At 39.6% G+C, this 22,504-nt stretch overlaps 1 protein-coding gene across 1 annotated transcript in view; it reads left to right on the top strand.

Annotated features, from left to right (window-relative positions):
• Window positions 1-17,066, top strand: part of man1a1 (mannosidase, alpha, class 1A, member 1) — a 427,764-nt gene extending 410,698 nt beyond the window's left edge. Inside the window, exons 11-12 of the mRNA XM_067984671.1 lie at window positions 5,885-6,000; window positions 15,760-17,066. Of these exons, the coding sequence (XP_067840772.1) occupies window positions 5,885-6,000; window positions 15,760-15,886 (243 nt within the window). The 3' untranslated portion in view covers window positions 15,887-17,066. The remainder of the gene's footprint in view (window positions 1-5,884; window positions 6,001-15,759) is intronic.
• The last annotated feature ends 5,438 nt before the right edge of the window (window positions 17,067-22,504 follow it).

Here is a 22,504-nt window from a genome sequence, read left to right on the forward strand (position 1 = left end):
CACAATTTATTGTTGAAACACCGCTTTATTTTTTGTCATTTATTTGTCCCTCAAAAATGGCCATCATTCTATGAGGGGGGAAAAAAATCATAACTCTATTAAATAACTTCGTACCATTATGATTTTGACCATGTGATTTCCCAGCACACTGTTGCGTGTAAGATTGCCTTCTGAACTGCACTTCTAGTTGGTTTAGACCCATTGTTGACAGCAGTCACATTATTATCCTCTCTTCTCCGGTGCTGTCTCTGATTTAGAGGTTTGGCAGCTTTAATGGCAAACCTTCCGATCCAGTTGTACAATCTGGTTGACCATCTTGATGTCATTAAGCTGTGTGCATCTCTGCCTTCCCTTTGTCCTCTAGCTCTTTTTTGTTTCATTTCTTATATCAACAATTTAAACATTAACCATCCCCATGATTCTCAAATGTTATCTTTTTGGGTATTTCTTTGGACTATGATTTCAACTGCCCTTTTCCTAATCCTGCCAAGTTGAGCACCTGTTCCTTAATCATGCACTGCATCCAGCTTATGCACATATCCTATGATGCATCTTTTACATGATGCAGCACTTTGGTTTTGTTTGATGACCATTGTTTTCACTTTCTTGCCATTGATTTTTAATCCATATTCCAGGCTCTTGTTGCTTTATCGATTATATACCATCAATTGTAAGCCTTCTGCTAATCTTGCAATCACCATGTTGTCATCAGTGTATTACCAGTCTCCCATTCACCTTAATGTCTTTGTTGATTATGTATCTGCACCTCGCGTATGATTTAAATTGGACGTTGTTCACACATCCCAAATAATGATTTTTTTTTTCTTTTACTTTCTTCATTACAATTAAGTGTTGCTTAGCAGTAAGCCATTCCAGAGGTAGTTCTGCTATCTTTATTAAAAGGTTTTCACTCTCCATTCTGTCTTTCTGTCCCCCAGTAGTCGCTTAAAGCCATTACCACCCTAATACTGTTGGAAATGCTAGTTAGAGCTCGCTCTCATCCATTTTTGGATGAGTGGACCTCATCTTGTTGTGTTATATGAATAGGGAAATAGAGAGAAGAAAAGAAGAATATGCCCTGCATTTTTCAAGCCCTCTCCAAAATTCAAAGGAGTAATTTGCTCAGGTTAATTAGTATGTACTGATCAGAGAGTTGTTAACAGCAACGTGTGGAAATTTATGGTTCCTGGTCAGGCAAAAGGGAACCTGAGTTGAAGCCATTGCTTTCTAGTGTAGTAGGCCAGGTGTTCTATTAGATTTAGCACTTAGTCAACCATTAATGATTAGTCACTTGCATCCAGGTTAACATATGGGTTCTAGTGAATTGCAGTGAAGACTAAGGCCAAAATGTCAATACAGAAGTGCGAGACTGGCGTATGGTATTCAGACACAGCCCTCAACATGGAGCGGCAGAAGGATTTTTTCCCTTACTGAACCTCCAGGCCATGAACTACTTTTTTTTTTAAAAGAAAGGTTCAAGATCCAAAATCCCTGAGGGTCAGTGTGCCAATGGAGTCAAGTAAGTACTCCCATTGCGCTCACAACAGCCCCCATGAGTTTGCCAAATGATTGTTGGCTATTGTAGATTTCATTATGCAACTACTGCATGTCTAATAGCATTTTGAACTTCTTATTCAGGTATTGTAGTCTTGGTTTTGCTATTTTTTTTAGAAAGATAGTCCATTTCATATCCTTTAGACAAATAGACAATTAACTATTGGGTGGTTGAACGGGGGTGGGTGTCAGCTGGTTGCCTGATAGTGCCAATGGGATGCCGCTCCATGTTGAGGGCTGTGTCTGAATACCATACGCCAGTCTCGCACTTCTGTATTGACATTTTGGCCTTAGTCTTCACTGCAATTCACTGGAACCCATATGTTAACCTGGATGCAAGTGACTAATCATTAATGGTTGACTAAGTGCTAAATCTAATAGAACACCCGGCCTACTACTCTGCTTCACATATTGTGCTAAAAAACAGTTGTATACTACTCGTGCAATTGCTTGTACTTTAATCCTTCTTTTGTCCACAGTCATGTCTGTGATATTAAAATACCCCATGATTATCACTTACTTACTATAAAGTAAGTGTCATAGCCAGTTAAATAATGTATATCCAAAATTATAATGGACGAGTCTCGGTTAATGTGAATTGTTTAAAAATGGTCAACTAACTTAGAATCCGAGTTTACAAATAAATATGAATGAAGTATAATTAGTGTGTTATCTAAATTGCTGAGAGTAGCTTCTGTGATAGATGAGTATTTTTGGCTGTACAGGAGCCATTCGTTGCCTCAAACTCAGCAGTTCCAAAATATCAAAGTATCATAATAGGTACAGCACTAGAGGAGGCCATTCGGCCCATCATGCCTGAGCGGCTCTTTGGTGGAGCTATCCGATTAATCTGATTCCCCTGCTCTTTCCCCATAGCCCTGTAATTTTTTTTCATTTCAAGTACATGCTGCAGTTATACAGGGCCTTGGTGAGACCACATCTGGAGTATTGTGTGCAGTTTTGGTCTCCTTATCTGAGGAAGGATGTCCTTGCCATGGAGGGAGTGCAACAAAGGTTTACCAGACTGATTCCTGGGATGGCAGGACTGATGTATGAGGAGAGATTGGGTCGACTCGGCATATATTCACTAGAGTTTAGAAGAATGAGAGGTGATCTAATCGAAACATATAAAATTCTAACAGGACTAGATGTGGAGAGGACGTTCCCGATGATTGGGGAGTCCAGAACCAGGGGTCACAGTCTCAGGATACGGGGTATACCATTTAGAACCGAGATGAGGAGAAATTTCTTCACTCAGAGGGTGGTGAACCAGTGGAATTCTCTACCACAGAAGGCAGTGGAGGCCAAGTCATTAGATGTATTCAAGAAGGAGATAGATATATTTCTTAATGCTAAAGGGATCAAGGGATATGGGGAAAAAGCGGGAACAGGGAACTGAGTTAGACGATCAGCCATGATCATTTTGAATGGCGGAGCTGGCCCAAAGGGCTGAATGGCCTACTCTTGCTCCTACTTTCTATGTTTCTATGTATTTATCCAATTCCCTTTTGAAAGTTACGAATGAATCTGCTTCCACCACCCTTTCAGGCAGTGCATTCCAGATTATTACAACTCGCTGCGTAAAAAGATGTTTCCTCTTTTGCCAATCACCTTAAATCTGTGTCCTCTGGTTACTGATCCTTATTTACTCTGTCAAAACCATTCACGATTTTGAACACCTCTATCAAATCTCCCCTTAACCTTCTCTGTTCTAAGCAGAACAACCCAGCTTCTCGAATCTCTCCACATAACTGAAGTCCCTCATCCCTGGTACCATTCTAGTAAATCTCTTCTGCACCCTCTCTAAGGCCTTGACATCCTTCCTAAAGTGTGGTGCCCAGCTGAGGCCAAGCCAGTGTTTTATAAAGGTTTGGCATAACTTCCTTGCTTTTGTACTCTGTCTCTATTAATAAAGCCCAGGATCCCAAATACTTTTTTAACAGCCTTCTCAATTTGTCCTCTCACCTTCAAAGATTTGTGCAAATATACCCCCAAGCCTCTCTGTTCCTGCACTCCCTTCAATTTATATTGCCTCTCCTCGTTCTTCCTACCAAAATGTATCACTTCACACTTCTGTGTGTTAATTTTCATCTGCCATGTGTCTGCTCATTTCACCAGTCTGTCTATGTCCTCCTGAAGTCTGTTACTATCTTCCATATTGCTTACTACATTTCTGAGTTTCATGCTATCTGTAAACTTGAAATTATACCCTCTATACCCAAATCTAGGTCGTTAATATATATTAAAAAGAGCAGTGGTCCTAATACTGACCCCTGGGGAACACCACTGTATACTTCCCTCCAGTATGAAAAACAACCATTCACCACTACTCTGCTTTCTGACCCTTAGCCAATTTTGTATCCACATTACCACTGTCCCTTTAATCCCATGGGCTTTAATTTTGCTAACAAGTGTATTATGTGGTACTTTATCAAATGCCTTTTGAAAGTCCATATACACATCAACCACAGCACCCTCATCAACCCTCTCCTCTTCATCAAAGAACTCAATCAAGTTGGAGAAACACAATTTGCCTTTAACAAATCCATGCTGACTCTCATTAGCCCATACTTTTGCAAGTGCCAATTAATTTTGACCCAGATTATTGTTTCTAAAAGTTTCCCCACCACTGACGTCAAGCTGACTGGCCTGTAGTTGCCGGGTTTATCCCTCTCCCCTTTTTTGAACAGGGGTGTAACATTTGCAATCCTCCAGTCCTCTGGCACTGTCCCCATATCTAAAGAGGATTGGAAGATTGTGGCCAGAGCCTCTGCAATTTCCACCCTTACTCCCTTAGTAACCCAGGATGTATCCCATCTGGACTGGGTAACTTTTCCTCTGAGTAGTGCCAATCTTTTAAGTACCTCCTCTTTATTTATCTTCATCCTATCCAACATCTCTACTACCTCCTTCTTTACTGCTATAATGACAGCATCCTCTTCTCTAGTGAAGACCGATGCAAAGTTTTCATTTAGTACCTCAGCCATGCCCTCTACCTCCACATAAGATCTCCTTTATTGTCCCTAATCAGTCCCACCCTTCCTTTGACTGATATGTGGGTTAATTGTCTTCATCACTGTAGTACCATCAACTTAATAGTCTAAGTATGAGAAGTACTGACCAAAGATAATTGAACACACAGCAAGATTTTCTAGGTAAAGTTATTCATTTAATTGACAAACTATAATGTATTAATTTATGTGATACTTATGAGGAAATAAGTTATATTAAAACATGAACAGTTATCTATTAAAAATAGTATAGGTTTATGTTAGAGCAGAGAGTTTACTGCTGGGAGTGCACATCAAGAAATGACAAATGCACTATTTTCTGACATTCATTTTAATTAAATGATGGGGAGCGGCTCATGGCTTCCCCATGTGCATTCTCAGTGGGTGAGGCTTCCCACCGGGAGCACACATTTGTGAAATTGGCTCTCAATTCTTTCCATGGATATATTTGCACATATTATTAACCAAGTTGCCTGGGGCTGTTACTAGCATTGTTTTTGTTTAATTTTTTAGCTAATTAACAAAAAGGAAATTGGTGCTAGAACTGGAACACATTTCTGCTTTTTGATCCTGGTGCTGGTGTTAACTACTCACAGATGGGTTGCTGGGTAAAGCTCTCTCCACTTTGCCCCAATAATATACCTTAATGCAGAATAGCAGCTATTGCACCAGACTAATTGTTTTAATTTCCTACACCAGCCATTGTTGTAACCCATTTTACTTAGATTGCCATAGACTTTTCACACCAGGAACTGGATTTAAACTCATGTCATGTAGGTCCTTTGCAGCTGGCAGAGACATGCCCTTCATCCATCAATCTTGGTTGTGTTCAACCCCAGTTCCCCAAGACGAATGGACCATATTTTAACACGCAGCACTATTTATTTCCCTCTAATTTCAGTTTTAACAAAAAAAGGACACTTGGCTTAAGCAACTAAATGTTGCCTATATGTTCACAAAGTATGAATGTACTCAGTTTTTAAATGAACGGTATGAATAGTAAAGTGATCCCCCATAAATTATGCCTTAAATAAAGCATTTTATTGTGTGTTGTATCAGTCAAAATGAAGTTTTGATCAATTTAATTACATTGCAATAAATAAAAATGGTTCTGCACAAAGAAAATTTATTTTTGTGTAAGCAATATATTAACTTAATAAATTGGGGTATTTGCTGTGAATCTTCAGTATGTTAATGCTGAGAGTCCTGAAATTGAAAAGAGCTTTGAATTTGATGTAATTTTTTTTGTTGGTAAACTGATGTAGCAAACATTTTTTGTCAAGAGTAATCAATTAAACAGTTTTTTTCCCCCAAATTAGGCACTAGAGAAGACCTGTAGAGTAGCTGCTGGATATTCTGGGATTAGAGACGTTTATTCCAGCCAACCAACTCATGACGATGTGCAGCAGAGTTTCTTCCTGGCAGAAACTCTAAAGTAAGTATAAAAGTAGAAGGAGAAAACTCATTAATTTAGTGCCACTGTTCTTTCGAAATGCCTAAGTACCATTTGTAGCACTGACAATTGGATATATATAGTAAGATCTAAAAAGAGGGTTTATAATTTTTTTAAAAAGAGCAATGTTGGGCCAAAAGCCAGTCTCTAATTCTGAATGGTGAAAGACATCCTAATTATATTTAGAAGTCAAGCTGTGGAAAGAATAAAACTCTAGTGGATGTTCTGTAATTTATTATCATCTAATATGTCAGGTAATTATTCTAACCTAGTTCAGTGGGTGTAAAAGCAGGAAAAGCTTTTCATGTATTATAATAAGCAGTTCAACTACAATCAGACTCAATTAAAAGTGCTTACGTATAAATTACAGAATTCTTTCACACAAATGTATCTAGCAAAATTCTCAGATGGCCACTTTCATCTGTTATCTTTTTCTTCATCATAATGACTGAAGCTGTATGAATCGAATCTGAATAATTAATTTCATTGTTTAGTTTTCTGGAGGATTTTGGTATTTTTGAATTATTTACCCTCCTCAGCCTAATTACAGTTCCTGTTTCTGCGTCTTTCCATAACAAAAGGGCCTGATATGACAGTGACCGATACTTGTCTGTAGACTATTGTCATCCTAGATTAGATTTTCTGTCATCCATATGTGCATGACAGAAAATCTAAAATGAAGTTGACGAGCATAAAACATGGGTTTCAGTAACGGTGATCAAGCAGTAGAAACAGTATGGATACAGTTAAGACACAGCAAAGGATACAAGACAGCCAGGAGTTGTCTACAGACCTCTTGATAGTGATGTAGTGGGGATGTATAAATATGGAGATCAGGGAATGTAGCAAAAACAATGTGGTTATAATGGGAGAATTTCATTTTCACGTAAACTGGGAGAAGCAGAACAACACAAGTTGTAAAAGCAGCGAATTTCTAGAGTGTATTCAGGACAGTTTTCCAGAACAATACGTTTTAGAACCGACACAAGAACGGGCCTTACAATTATTTAGTGATGAGTAACAAACCAGAATTAATTAACAATCTGGCAGTAAGGGACATCTTGCAAATAGTGACCATAATATGATTGAATTTGATATTAGGTTTGAGAAAGAGAAGAGAGTCTTAAATCAAGGTTGTAAATTTAAGTAAGGTCAACTTCAATGGGATTAGAAATGAATTGACCACAGTGAACTGGGCTGAACTATTAACCTACAAAAAAGGAGGCATTCAAAGAAGTATTTGGTATGATACAAAGCCAGTGCATATCCCTAAAAGGCAAAAGCCCCACTTGCGTAGTTAAGCAGTTATGGTCAACAAATAAGAATATAAGAAATAGGAGCAGGAGTAAGCCATACAGCCGCTTGAGCCTGCTCCGCCATTCAATAAGATCATGGCTGATCATCTACCTCAACTCCACTTTCCCACCCTATCCCCATATCCCTTGATTCCCATCGTGTCCAAAAATCTATCGATCTCAGTCTTGAATATACTCAATGACTGAGCATCCGTAGCCCTCTCAGGTACAGAATTCCAAAGATTCACAACCCTCTGAGTGAAGAAATTTTTCCTCATCTCAATCCTAAATGGCCGATTCCTTATTCTGTGACTATGACCCCTAGTTCTGGACTCTCCAGCCAGGGGAAACAGCCTCTCAGCATCTACCCTGTCAAGCCCTCTAAGAATTTTATATGTTTCAATGAGATCACCTCCCATTCTTCTAAACTCCAGAGAATATAGGCCCATTCTACTCTCTCTCTCCTCATAGGACTACCCTCTTCTCCCAGGAATCAATCTAGTGAACCTTTGTTGAACTGCCTCTAACGCAACTATTATCATTCCTTAGGAAAGGAGACCAAAACTGTACACAGTACTCAAGTGTGGTGTATATAATTGCAGCAAGACTTACTTACTCTTATACTCCAACCCCATTGCAATAAAGGCTAACATACCATTTGCTTTCCTAATTGCTTGCTTGTACCTGCAAGTTAACTTTTTGTGATTCATATACAAGGACACCCAAATCCCTCTGATTACCAACATTTACTAGTCTCTCACCTTTTAAAAAATATTCTGCTTTTCCATTCTTCTTACCAAAGTGGACAATTTCACATTTCCCCACATTATACTCCATCTGCCATTTAAATGAAGTAAGAGACAATATTAAGCTAAAAGAAAAGGCTTACACAAATACAAGAAAAAGTGGGAGACCTATAAAAAGCAACAAAGGGATCAAAAGGGAATGTGGAAAAAAAACCTTGCAAGCGATATCAAAGCTAACAGCAAAAGTTTTTATAAATATGCTGAGAAAGAGCGGGGAATATGGGCCCATTAAAGACACATACAGGCGAGACTACGATGGACAATTAGAAAATGGAAGAATTGTTAAATGAGTACTGTGTATCTGTTTTCACAATGGAGGAACAGGACACAATGTTAGAGATACAAGGGAACCTAAAAATAAGTTAAGGGGAGGAACTTGGTAGATTTAATATAAGCAGAAAAATTGGTAATGGAGAAAATAATGGGATTTAACATAGGCAAATGGTTTGGAACTCAGTATTAAAACAAATAGATGAGCAAATTACAGATCATAGTAGTTACAGCACAGAAGGAGGCCATTCAGCCCATCGTGCCTGTGCTGACTCTTTGAAAGAGCTATCCAATTAATTCCACTCCCCTGCTCTTTCTCCATAGCCTTGTATTTTTTTTCCCTTCAAGTATTTGTCCAATTCCCTTTTGAAAGTTACGATTGAATCTGCTTCCACTAACCTTTCAGGCAGTGCATTCCAGATCATCACAACCCCCTGCGTAAAACAATTGTTTCTTCACGTCACCTCTGATTCTTTTGCCAATCACCTTAAATCTGTGTGCACTGGTTACCATCCCTTCTGCCACTGGAAACAGTTTCTCTTTATTTAGTCTAGCGAAACCGTTCATGATTTTGAACATCTCTATCAAATCTCCTCATAAGCTTCCCTGCTGTCTAGATTCAGGAAATGTGCCATTGGATTGGAAAATTGCAAATGTCACACCATTATTTAAGAAGGAAGAAACCAGGTAACCACAGACCTGTCGGTTTAACATCAGCTGTGGGGAATTTACTGGAAACTATCATCAGAGACAAAAGTAATTGAACACTTGGGCAATTATGACCTAATCATAGAGAGAGTCAGCATGAATTTGTGACAGGTAGGTCATGTCTGACTAATCTAGTTGAATTCTTTGAGGCAGTCACTAACCTGGTAGACAGGGGAATATCTTTGAATGTTGTCTATATGGACTTACAGAAGGCATTTGGTAAAGTTCCGCACAAGAGATTAACAAAAGTGATAGTGCATGGAATTGGAAGTAGCCTTGTGATATTGGTTGGTAGTTGGTTAGGAGGTAGGGATCACAGTAGGGATAAAGGGAACGTTCTCTGATTGATGGGATGTGACAAGTGGTGTTCCCTAGGTATCTGTACTGGGACCTCAGCTTTTCATCATATTTATTAATGACTTGGATGAAGAAATAGAGTGTTGTATATCCAAGTTTGCAGATGACACCAAGTTAGGAGGCACAATAAGTTGTGTAGATGGGAGTAGGAAGTTACAAAGGGACATAGACTAAGTGAGTGGGAAAAATTATGGCAGATGGAGTTCAATGTGGGGAAGCGTGAGGGTATCCACTTTGGATTTAAGAAAGACAACTGGAATATTTTCTTAACTGTGAGAGACTAGGAGCTGCGGAGAAGCAAAGAGATTTGGGTGTCCATGTGCATGGATTACTAAAAGCTAGTGCACAGATACAAAAAGTAATCAAAAAGGCTAATTTATTTCAAGAGAGTTGGAATACAAAACTGTGGAAGTGATGCTTCAGTAGTACAGAGCCTTGGTCAGACCCCATCTGGAGTGTACTGTGTTTAGTTTTTGGCACTGAACCTCAGAAAAGATATATTGGCCTTGAAGGAGATACAGTCCAAATTCACCAGAATGATACCCGGGCATAAAGGGTTAAATTATGACGACAGGTTGCATAAACGTGATTGGCATTCCCTTGAGTTTAGATGGGTGAGGGGTGATCTAATCAAAGTCTTTCAAATGATAAAGGGATTCGATAGGATAGCTACAGAGAAAGTAGCTCCCCTGATGAGGGAAACCAGAACAAGTGGGCACAATCTTAAAATTAGAGCTAGACCATTTAGGAGTGAAATCAGGATGCATTTTCACACAAAGGGTAGTGGAGGTCTGTAACTCTCTCCCCAAAAAGACTGTGGATGCTGGGTCAATTGAAATTTAAGACTGAGATTGATAGATTTTTGTTGGTAAATGGAATTGAGGTACAGATCAGTTGTGATCTAATTGAATGGTGGAACAGGCTCGAGGGGCTAAATGGTCTATTCCTGTTTCTAGGTAGCTGTAAATTCCTTGCTGAGAGATGTTTCTATGGATATTAGTCACCATTTAGTACCTTCCCCAAGTAGCAGCTGCCTATACATGATTGTTACCAGACTATTCCACCAGCAAGCCTGATCTTGTCCTCATTTGTAAATTGAACCGCTTCACTGCCTTTAGGATGGAGACTCCAACAATAATACCTTCCCAACTAAGATCAAACCTAGAAACTTCTTGGTAAATATAGTTCCGTGCCACATATGCAGTGAGCATAATAATTAGGAAACAAAAATAGACAGAAACTTATCCATTATTTAATTGAATATAATGGAGGCATGTAAGTGGAGGACAGGAATAGATTTGGGAAAGTGGAAAAGACAAAAAGAGTAATTGGAAGATGCATCAAAAAGAAAAACATAAGAAAATAAGAAATAAGCGCAGCAGTTGACCATACAGCCCCTGGAGCCTGTTCCACCATTCACTAAGATCATGGCTGATCTTCAACCTCAACTCCACTTTCCTGCCCAATCCCTATATCCCTTGATTCCCCTAGAGTCCAAAAATCTGTCTATCTCAGCCTTGAACATATTCAACAATTCAGCATCCACAGCCCTCTGGGTTGGAGAATTCTGAAGATTCACAACCCTCTTTTTGTTTATTCATTCATGGGATGTGGATGTCGCTGACAAGGCCAGCATTTATTGCCCATCAGTAATTGCACTTCTGAAGGTGGTGGTGAGCCGCCTTCTTGAATCGCTGCAGTCCATATGGTGAAGGTACTCCCACAGAGCGATTAGGTAGGGAGTTCCAGGATTTTGACCAAGGGACGATGAAGGAACAGTGATATATTTTCAAGTCAGGATGGTGTGTGACTTGAAGGGGAACATGCAAGTGGTGGTATTCCCATTTGCCTGCTGCCCTTGTCCTTCTAGGAGATAGAGGTCATGAGTTTGGGAGATGCTGTCGAAGAAGCCTTGGCAAGTTGCTGCAGCGCATCTTGTAGATGGTACACGCTGCAGCCACGGTGCACCGGTGGTGGAGGGAGTGAATGTTTAGGGTGGTGGATGGGGTGCCAATCAAGCTGGCTGCTTTGTCCTGGATGGTGTCGAGCTTCTTGAGTGTTGCTGCAGCTGCACTCATCCAGGCAAGTGGAGAGTATTTCATCACACTCCTGATTTGTGCCTTGTAGATGGTGGAAAGGCTTTGGGGAGTCAGGAGGTGAGTCACTCACACCAGAATGCCCAGCCTCTGACCTGCTCTTGTAGCCATATTTATGTGGCTGATCCAGTTAAGTTTCTGGTCAATGGTGACCCCCCAGGATGTTGATGGTGGGGAATTCGGTAATGGTAATGCTGTTGAATGTCAAGGGGAGGTGGTTAGACATTCTCTTGTTGGAGATGGTCATTGCCTGGCACTTGTCTGGTGCAAATGTTACTTGCCACTTATCAGCCCAAGCCTGGATATTGTCCAGGTCTTGCTGCATGCGGGCACAGACTGCTTCATTATCTGAGGGGTTGCGAATGGAGCCGAACACTGTGTATTCATTAGCAAACATCCCTACTTCTAACCTTAAGATGGAGGGAAGGTCATTGATGATGCAGCTGAAGAAATGAGTGAAGAAATTCCTCCTCATCTCAGTATTAAATGACCGACCCCTTATCCTGAAACTACACTCCCGAGTTCTGAACTCTCTAGCCAGAGAAAACAACCTCTCAGCATCTACCCTGTCAAGCCCCCTCAGAATCTTGTATGTTTCAATGAGATCACCTCTCATTCTTCTAAACTCCAGAGAGTATAGGCCCATTCTAGTCAATCTTTCCTCATCGGACAACCCTCTCATTCCAGGAATCAATCTAGTGAACCTTCATTGCACCGCCTCTAAGGCAAGTACATCCTTCCTTAGATAAGGAGACCAAAACTGTACACAGTACTCCAGGTGAGGTCTCACCAAAGCCCTGCACAATTGTAGTAAGACTTCCTTACTTTTGTACTCCAACCCCCTTGCAATAAAGGCCTACATGCCATTTGTCTTCCAAATTGCTTGCTGTACCTGCATGCTCACTTTTTGTGTTCCTTGTACAAGGACACCCAAATCTCTCTGATCACCAACATTTAATAGTTTCTGTTTTTCTACTCTTCCTACTAAAGTGAATAATCTCACATTTCCCCACATTATACATCTGCCACCTTCTTACCCACTCACTTAACCTGTCCATATCTCTTCGCAGACTCTGTGTTCTCTTCACAGCTCACTTTCCCACTTAGCTTTGTATTGTCAGCAAACTTGGATACATTACACTCAGTCCCTTCATCTAATTCATTAATATAGATTGTAAATAGCTGAGGCCCAAGCACCGATCCTTGCGGCACTCCACTAGTTACAGCCTGCCAACCTGAAAATGACCCGTTTATCCCTACTCTCTTTTCTGTCCGTTAACCAATCCTCTATCCATACTAATATGTTACCCCCAACCCCACGAACCCTTATCTTGCGTAATAACCTTTTATGTGGCACCTTATCGAATGCCTTTAGAAAATCCAAATATACTACATCCATTGGTTCCCCTTTATCTACTCTGCTAGTTACATCCTCAAAAAACTCTAATAGATTTGTTAAACACAATTTCCCTTTCATAAAACTGTTTTGACTGCCTAATTATATTATGATTTTCTCAGTGCCCTGTTACCACTTAATAATGGATTTGAGTATTTTCCCAACGACTGATGTTAGGCTAACTGGCCCGTAGTTGCCTGTTTTCTCTCTCCCTCCTTTCTTGAATAGCGGGGTTACATTTGCTACCTTCCACTCCACTAGTTGGAAAAATAGTAACGTAACCCTAGCTACAGAATTGTTTGAATGAACAAAATGTCAAAAGATAGGAGGATAAAAGGTAAAACGTGACATTTCACCATTTTTTCAGAGCATCTTCAGTAACATGGTCTATTTGTAAGTGTGGCCCTCAAATAGGCTATCGCATGATTGTATGCCTTCAAAGAAAAGTTTGTGATGTATTGAGACAAGCTCGTGAACTTGAACTTGAGTTTACACCATTCAAGGCGGTGAAGAATGTGGTTTATTACCTGCTAGTTCTTCACTTTTTTCCATCCAGGATTCAAAAAGCACATATATAATTTTAACTGTGGGCAAAATATCCAGAATTTGGGAAAGCAGAGTATATAGATAGGTCTAAGTCCAAATATTTGAATTTGGGGATTTAATACTGAAGTGGTTAAAGAAACCGACTAAGTGGTTGCACCAGCCGCCTTCTACAACTCCCTTCAAATTTGCATCCCCAGGTGTTAGATGTATGATAAGCTATCAGAATCTCTGTCCCACTGTCTAGTAGGTAGTACATTTCAAAGCCAGGGTGGAACACATGTTTAAGGAATGTATTCTGAGCAGTTTTGATATGTCTGTATTTAAAGATTTTTTGGCTATCTCCGTTGGTCCTACTTAGTAGAAGATTAAACTTTCCCTGCTTAATTTCTTGTATCCTCCCTTTGGATATTTTGTTTGGATAATGTTTAACAGAAATATTAGTAAACATGAGAGTAATAAGCAATAAGGCATTTTCCCCCCATTTTTATTGCTACTTTAAGCCTTGGTCCCATGAAAGAAAGCAGACGTTTATATAGTGCATTTATATAGCGCCTTTCATAATCTCAGGATGTCCCAAAGCGCTTTACAGCCAATGATGTACTTTTGAAGTATAGGCCCCGATATTTACAGGGGGGGTGCAGAGGAGCACGATAGCGCGGGGAAAACCAGGCAAGGCCGGGGATGGGAAGTGTGCTGAATTTAACGGCAGGACCTTATTATAATTTTTCTGTTTCCTGCCTGGCAGCCGACCAAATTGAGAGACTGGTTGGCTGCTGGGCAAGAACCCTTGGGGTTGGTCCCCAGCAGTCGGGAGGAGGGAGAGAGCGAGAGATCGGGGCTTAGGGGGTGGGTGGGAGGGCGGTGGTGGTGGAGGAAAGTCTGCGATTGCGGCAGAGGTGGGTGGAGAGAGGCACGATCGGCAGAGAGGAGGCTTAAGGCTTCCTTGAGGGGGTGGGGGGAGCACTCCTGTTCCTCCTGGCCCACAAGAAGTGTTGGTAAAAGGTACTTACCTTCTTGAGCTGGCAGCTCCCGCCTCCCTTTTGCTGCCTTGTTTCCTGAGCCCTGGGAAACCCGCATAGTAACTGTTAAATTTAAACCAGGCTCCCAATTGCGCTGTGGGAGCCTGATTTAAATATGTTAATGAAGTCTCTCCACGACGGGACACATGCCTTGAAACACACCACTGTGAAAACGGCAATGGGCTCATGCGTGAGGGATTGGGGTCGCGTTTCCCATTTAAAACATTTTACCCGCCACTCCCCCCCAAGACGTTGGGGGGTTAATATCAAGGCCATAGTCACTGTTGTAATGTATTGTTTATTAAACACAAATACTTACTTGTTAAGGATTGTTCATTCATGAGAAACTCAAGCAAAACTGCAGAGGGAAGGGGGGCTAGAAACAAAAATTGCATGATCAAAAGACCGGTGTGTTGGTTATATAAAGGAAGGGTACTATTTCTTATTAGACCAGAATGCTTTTTTTTGGGAAAACAGCACATTGGAATAAACAATTAAATATCTGAACAAAATAGTATTTTTCCCCAAAGGGGGATAACTTGCCATCAATAGTGTTGGGTATATTTTAACCACTGTTTTCAAGTGAATCAACTGAATATTAATAATTACAATGTGTAACCAGCAATATTAGATAGATAGATAAATGTGGGTAGATTTACATTTCCACAGTGCAAAAGTTTTGCACACTCCACAGATGGATGAATGAAATATTCATTACTTATACCAGTCAAGTGCCACTTAGCTACTTGAGAAGGGTGAAAAAAGACTCCTTACAAGTATAATTTGTTTGGTTTTCTTCCATTGCCATTAAAGGATTTGTGTTGCACAAAGTCATCCACAGCAGAATTGTGCAGAGCTGCCATTGATGTGAATCTGTTAAAACTGACAAATAGGGCAAACTAATATTTGCTAAAAGAGGAACTATGACCATTTGATTCAAAAACTTGGAATTATAAGTTTCTTAATTGGAAGATTAGTGGCAAGCTAAGATCAATGTTAGACTTCAAAAAGACTTTTAAAAATAAGTGTTGCTCACAACTTCTGACCATGGAATAGCATTGTTAAGAGTTGTGGAGGAATCTAAAAAAATTTGTTAACATTAAAGTCCTGTGTAGGTGTTGCACATCAATCATGTTATCTGTGACTGTTCACATACTAACCAAGTCCTCCTTTGTTCATTAAAATCATTGTGTTCTTACATTACCTTTATTATCTGTTTTACTATGAAACTTTGTTGCTTGCCTCCAGGTATCTTTATTTGCTATTCTCTGATGATGACCTCCTTCCACTGGACCACTGGGTCTTCAATACTGAAGCTCATCCATTGCCAATCATTCGCAAAGATAGCCGAGCTGTTGAGAAAGAAACAGAGTAAAGTAGTGCAAATGTTTTGGACCTTTGAATCGTATCCATCTAAATATTCATTATTTTAATCCAAATATGCGTGCTGTAAAACAAAGCAAAATAAATTGTAATATGCAACATGCATGCTACCATATAATTAGTATGAGGCTGCAGAAAATGGACTGCAACAACCTTAACCTCCTCTGTGAGGAGATGTCTGCTTTGGGCTGCAATGTTTGCCATGTTGCAAAAAAGCCATAATTAATTGAATATCTAGAGATTTATTCACAAAGAACCATTTTTTTGCTTTTGTTTGTTGTTAAACCACACATTTATATATTAAAAAAAGAAGAATCTTTCTATGTGGAGTCATTTCTATTCTGGTTTAATTGAATACTATAAATTGAGAGCTTAGCATAAATGCTATATTTTATTTCTTTCCTATTTTATACGCTGCAGATAAATATCAATGCGCTAGATAGATAAATCATCAACATTTTTATTTCTAGTAATTTGTTTGAGATCTGAAGATGACAATAAAAAATGCTGTAAGAGGTGGCAGTAGTGTATTACTGAAGTTCCAAATTGAGGGTGTGGAATAGACCCAAAAGACAAATATTGCACTTGACATAGATCTTCTAAAATAAGTCAGGTATTCAATATGTGAATCGATTTCAACTCCTGTATTTTATGATTTATTTTTTACACTTGATATCTTTTTTGTGTATTTCTTCTGCAAATTAAAACATTCCCTTTATACGAAGTACATAGGTCTCTAATGTTGTAAATTGTTTGAGTCTACTTCAACAAAAAAGATATTTTTATGTACATTTTCTAAAATGATGAATATAAATGTATGGGGATAGATGCATTATCTAAAGAATTGGTATTTTAATTAATGTACAATTATCAGCCATTGTGGGCAGGATGTTTAAAATGTTTACTTTTGTGTTCTTGCATTTACTGTGCAGATAAAATGTTACCAATGAAAAAAAAAGCTGGTTGACAGGGATCCAAGATCATTAATCTTCTTGAGTCTGACTAGAAACTCAGTTGAAATTCTTTGACAGTTATTGTTGGCATTCTGTGTGTGTATGGTTTGGGAATGTTTGATATCAGTTTATACATACTCTGTGATCACAATTCTCATAGAAAGTTTGTACATTCCTTCCTGGACACATTCTATAAAAAATAAAATTGAAGAAAACCCATTTTTGTTGTGGTTGTGTATTGTGACAGGATAAAACTGGTAAAGAAATGTAACTAAAACTTTGATTTATAGAAATGTTGAGGGGCTTGGGTGTTGCTGTGTATTAGAACATAACAACAACTGCATTTATATAGAACCTTTAACATGGAAAAAGGTTCTCAGAGGTGTAAGGAAAGAAAAATAGATGACAAGCCAAAGATGATGATATTAGGGGGGATGACCAAAAATTTGATCAAAGAGGTGGATTTAAAGGAGGAGAGGGAGGTGGAGAGGCAGGAGGTTAGGAAGGGAATTCCAGATTATGGTGCCTAAGTGTCGAAAGACATGGCTGGCAATGGTGAGGCAAAGGAAGAAGGGGATGCACAAGAGGCTGGACTCATAGGAATTTGAGGAGAAAGAGGAGTTGTAGTCCTGGGGGAGGTTACAGAGATAGAAGTGAGGGCATGGAGGGATTTAAACACAAGAATGACCATTTTAAATTTGAGGCTTTGAGAGTCAGGAGCTAAGACAGATAAATGGAACTTGATGCGAGATAGGCTACGGGCAGCAGAGTTTTGGATGTGGTGAAGTTTACGGAGAGTAGGGGATGGGAGGTTAGCCTCAGAAGATCTTTGGAATATCTGAATCTGGAGGTGACTAAAGCATGGATGAGGGTTTCAGCAACAGATGGGCTGAGGAGGGTTGAATGCGGGCAATGTTACGTAGGTGGAAGTCTTTGTGATGAAGAGAATACGGGGCTGGAACCTCAACTCGGGGTCAGCACACTGCGGTTGCAAACCGTCTGGTTTGGCCTAAGACAGTGGCCGGAGGGGGGGGAAATACAGGCAGTAGCGAGAGCACGAAGTTTGCATCGGCTAACCTTGGTATATGGGTTCAAATCGAGTCCAGATATAAAGGTGGGATTTAATCATTGTAACTGTCTGGGGACTTTCAGTCCAGCTTGCAATGGTCATTAATCCATGGTGCTATTGAATTCCCACCCAGTGTTGCCAAATGTTGCACTGGAGCAGTATGAGGTACTCTTAAGATAGGTAAACATTTATCTGTAGCTATCCTGTGGACCCATGGAACACCAACTAGCCATTCTTTATGTATGAAGCTGGATACTAAAGTGTTCAGTCACAGTGGGGGTGACTGGTTGTGTATCGTATTGCAAACAACCCAATCTTATCCTTATCCACTGTCTGTGCACGTGTGCCTTCCAGTGGAGTCACTGGATAGGAATCTAGAATAGAACTCTGACTAGTTTTCCTGGCACAGCCAAAATTCCATTAAAACCTCCACAGTGAACAGACAAAAACAGCAGTAAACCCCTGGACACACACATCCATCAAATAGAAAGGACCCTGCTCTACACAAAGCTCTCGCTTTGTATTTGTAAAACAAATATCAAACTCCTGACAGCTCACGTGCTATTACACTGGCAGAAAAAGCTACCAATCATGAATTACAGGAGTACGGGAGCGCAGTGATTATGTTACTGGGCTAGTAAAGCAGAGGCCTGGACTAATAATCCAGAAAAAGTGAGTTCAAATCCCACCATGGCAGCTTGAGAATTTTATTCAGTTTTTTAAAAAAAATCTGGAAATAAAAAAAAGTGACCATGAAACTGTCAGATTGTCATAAAAACCCAACTGGTTAACTAACGTCATTTAGGGAAGGAAACCCACCGTCCTTATCCATTTTGGATATATATGTGACTCCAATCCCACACCTAGGTGGTTGACTCTTAACTGTTGTCTGAAGTGGAGTAGCAAGCCACTTAAACGTATCAAACAGCTACACGCAGCGGTTCAAGACCATTACCACCTTCTCTGGGCAACTAGGGATGAGCAGTGAATGCCAGCCTTAGCAGCAATGCCCACATCCAGAGAGAGAATTAAAAAGAATTAGCAACCCACACAAAATTAATCTATTCTTTTTGAAAGCTACCAATCAAAAATCAACATTTGCCACAAAATCAAATCACTGAAACAACTAATTTCTTTAAGGAGCCATGTTGTTTCCTCAGCTAACCAACTACATGCACCGTAAAAAAATTAATTTATAACAAAAGATGAAAAATTTAAATTTACAAAAAACATTTGCCCATAAATTCCCCGATCCAATAAGTTTTGAGCGCCTAGCCCTACCATCTCTCATGGAACTGGTGCTTGAGTTTTGTTTCTTCCCTGGAGTTTGATCCCTTCCAATATCTGCACATGCAAAATCAGCACCCATGAACACAAGTGCTGGCCCTCTAATGGGATACATTTCACACACATTTTTCTAGCCACTGCTTATTCCAGCCCCAAGTTATTCTTTGCCAGCATGCTCCAATTGCTTCCTGGCGAACCAGGTCTTACTTTGAGTGCTTTGGCTCCAAACCAAACCACTCCATTGAGTCCAACCTTTGTCTCCTGGCCTGCCCAACTCCACCCCATCCTATCAGTATTGGCTTCTTGACAGTCTCTCTTTCCTATGCAGTCTGTCTACATTACCAGCCGCTAATGCAATGGGAAAAATGTATCTACCTGATTAAATTGTGATACATTTGTATTATTAAAGTGTTTTTGGTTCCTAATTAAATGTGATTAAACCTAACTAAAAGAGCACATGTTATAACTTGGAGGGTAGAATGCAGAAAAATCTTGAAATGAATTGAGACTTGAAAAGGAAAAAAATTGCAGGGCTACGCATAAAGAGCAGGGAAGTGGGACTAATTGGATAGCTCTATCAAGGCGCAGCACAGGCATGTTGGGCCAAATGGCTTGCTTCTATGCTGTAAGATTGTATGAGAACTATTGAGAAGCAGAAGACCACATCTCAACAGTAAGAAACTTTAAAAAAAAACACAAATGGCAGCTGAGGCAAGAAATGTCAGCCATGGTTGAACGCAAAGCCAGAAGTGTTTCTGAAGTTTTCTTCAGACTTGCCACAGCATCAGTGGGAACAAAATCATGCAGAATACCGAGTAAGTGCCCTCTGTCTTTGAGTGTTGTCTATTTGCAATTTAGACAACATGTACAAGGAATGTGTTTACTTATTTTAAAATAAGTGCTAAAACAGTCCAGCTTTGTTTATTTTATCTAAAGCAGTGTAAAATGTAAACCATTGCATGAAAATTGTAAATTAATTACCTTAGACTTCAACAGAATTGAGAACTGGTATAGTATACTTACTGATGAAAAAGTCTAACCTTTAATTTGTGATTAGATGTCTGTACAAAAAGCATGTTAATGCCCCACAAATCTGGAAATTTTGGGATCAAGTGACTTAAATCAATACATTAAATAGGGATCTTGCACAGAGTTTAAACGGTTACAGAGGCAAATTAATTAGACCAGCTGAGAGAGCATTCAAAGAAAGTAGCTGCATGAAGCTTGGGGCAAGGCAAATGGAAAACAAACTGCCCGTCTCCCTTTCTGTCATGTTCTGCTAAATGTTTTCTGATTTTTGTTTCTATCTTATCCTATATTACGCATTACAAGGTATGACATCCCTATCTTTGTAAAACAGGAGATCTTGAAACATTTGCCTGAGGAAGGAGAAAATCTCCGAAAGCTTGTGAATTTAAAATAAAATTGCTGGACTATAACTTGGTGTTGTAAAATTGTTTACAATTTGTAAAACAGTATATTGTTTGGCATACTGTGACCACGACCATGGGGGTTTGCTAGATTATTATGCTTGCACATATCTTATTTTTCTATCGCACCAGATTACTGTTGGCAAATTCAGGGGTGAATATTTGCCATTTTTTCCAGTCCTTTGAGTGCATTTACACTGCCAGTTTAGCATCAGTGTGCTGTGCACCAACACTAAACTAACTGACGGTGTAAATCCAGGCTGGGATCCACCTGACTCTGGAGCACAGAGACTTCCTGGACAGTATAGTCTTACATAGCTTCAATTTGGTACCACATAGAGTAAATCCAGTGTGTTGTCAAAGCCTAGTTTACAAAGTGGTCAGCGGATCCGTTGATACCCATGGACACTTTGTAAACATATCTGACTTTACTTTTAATGTTTTGAAAGCTGCGATGCTCTCCTTCCCGATCTCCAAATGTTAAGTTTCTAATATTTCAGAGGCAGCTCTGTGCATTACTGTAACCAAACATGCACAGAGCTCCTTCCTAATAAGCCAGTTAAAAGTTCCAACCAAGCAGGAGCCAAGCAATGTAAAACAGGGTTCTGGCTGGCTGGAACCTAAACTGCACATTGTGGACTCATAGGTAGCTGCAGTGTAAATGAACCCTCATGTTGCTTTGATGTTGGAAGATTGTGTAGTATTTATTTTCTTCCACAAGGTGTCATCATCCTTTGCAACTATAGTAGAATCCCATTCATAGATAAAAGTTCTGGTGCATGTAATGGGTATGGCTATATCAGCCAGTAGTGACATTGTAAAGATTTGTTTGAACTCAAAAGTTTGGTACAAAAATGATAGAAAAGTAAATTTTTTTGATTGAGTGTAGATAATTGACTTTGATACTTCATTCGCTTCTTTGCTTCTCTAAACCCTTTGAAGCACCACATTCAATTTAGTGCTTTAGTTGTAGGCTACAAATTGTTTTATTTCTAGTTGGAAAAGCATTGAATGATTGAAGAGAAACTCTAAGATCTAATTTCATTCTCAAATATTTTACATGGAGCTTATCAATGGATGAAACATTAAACTGCAGTTCCATTTACCTGTTCAATTGGATGTTAAAGATTCCACCTGTGCTATTTGAAGGGGAGCTGAGAGTTCTCCTGATGTCATGGCCAAAATTTCTCCCTGAACCGCCACCACCATGCTGGATCAACATGGAAGTGGTAATTAATGATATGCTTCAGGGTACCAGTGCTGGGGGTATTGATGTTTACAATGTCCGTAAATAACCTGGAAGTAGGGTCAAAAACAAAACTTTCCAAGTTTACAGATGATACCAAACTGGGAACAGGCTGATCAAAGACAGAAGGATTTTGGGGAGTTGGGCTGATGAGTGTCATATCATTTAATGTGCACAATTCCAAAGTTATGAGATTGGGAAAGGATAATAAACAGTGTAATAAAATTAAATGGTGTTATCCTACAGGACATAACACAGAAGGATTTGGAGGTACCGGTGGATACATCAGTGAAGCTATCAGCATTGTGAGCAGCATTTGTAAAGGGAGCAAATAGCATCTGTAATGACAAAAGATTAGAGCATAAATCTTAGGAAGTGATCCTGAATTTGTACAGAAGATTGGTCCAACCCTCTTTGGAGTTATGTGTACAGTTCTGATCATCATATTATGAGAAAGACTTCCAGGCATTAAAGAGGAACTAAATCCGTTAGGTATCTAATTTATAAGGAGAAGACTGTAGAAGCTGGGAAGGCTCAGGTGATCTTATAGAAATATTCAAGATCCTAAAGTGCTTTGGACAAGAAAAACATCAATATGTTTAACAGTGTCACAGATTCAACAAGA

The sequence above is a fragment of the Heptranchias perlo genome, chromosome 5 (assembly GCF_035084215.1).
Source record: "Heptranchias perlo isolate sHepPer1 chromosome 5, sHepPer1.hap1, whole genome shotgun sequence".
Taxonomy (NCBI): Eukaryota; Metazoa; Chordata; class Chondrichthyes; order Hexanchiformes; family Hexanchidae; genus Heptranchias; species Heptranchias perlo.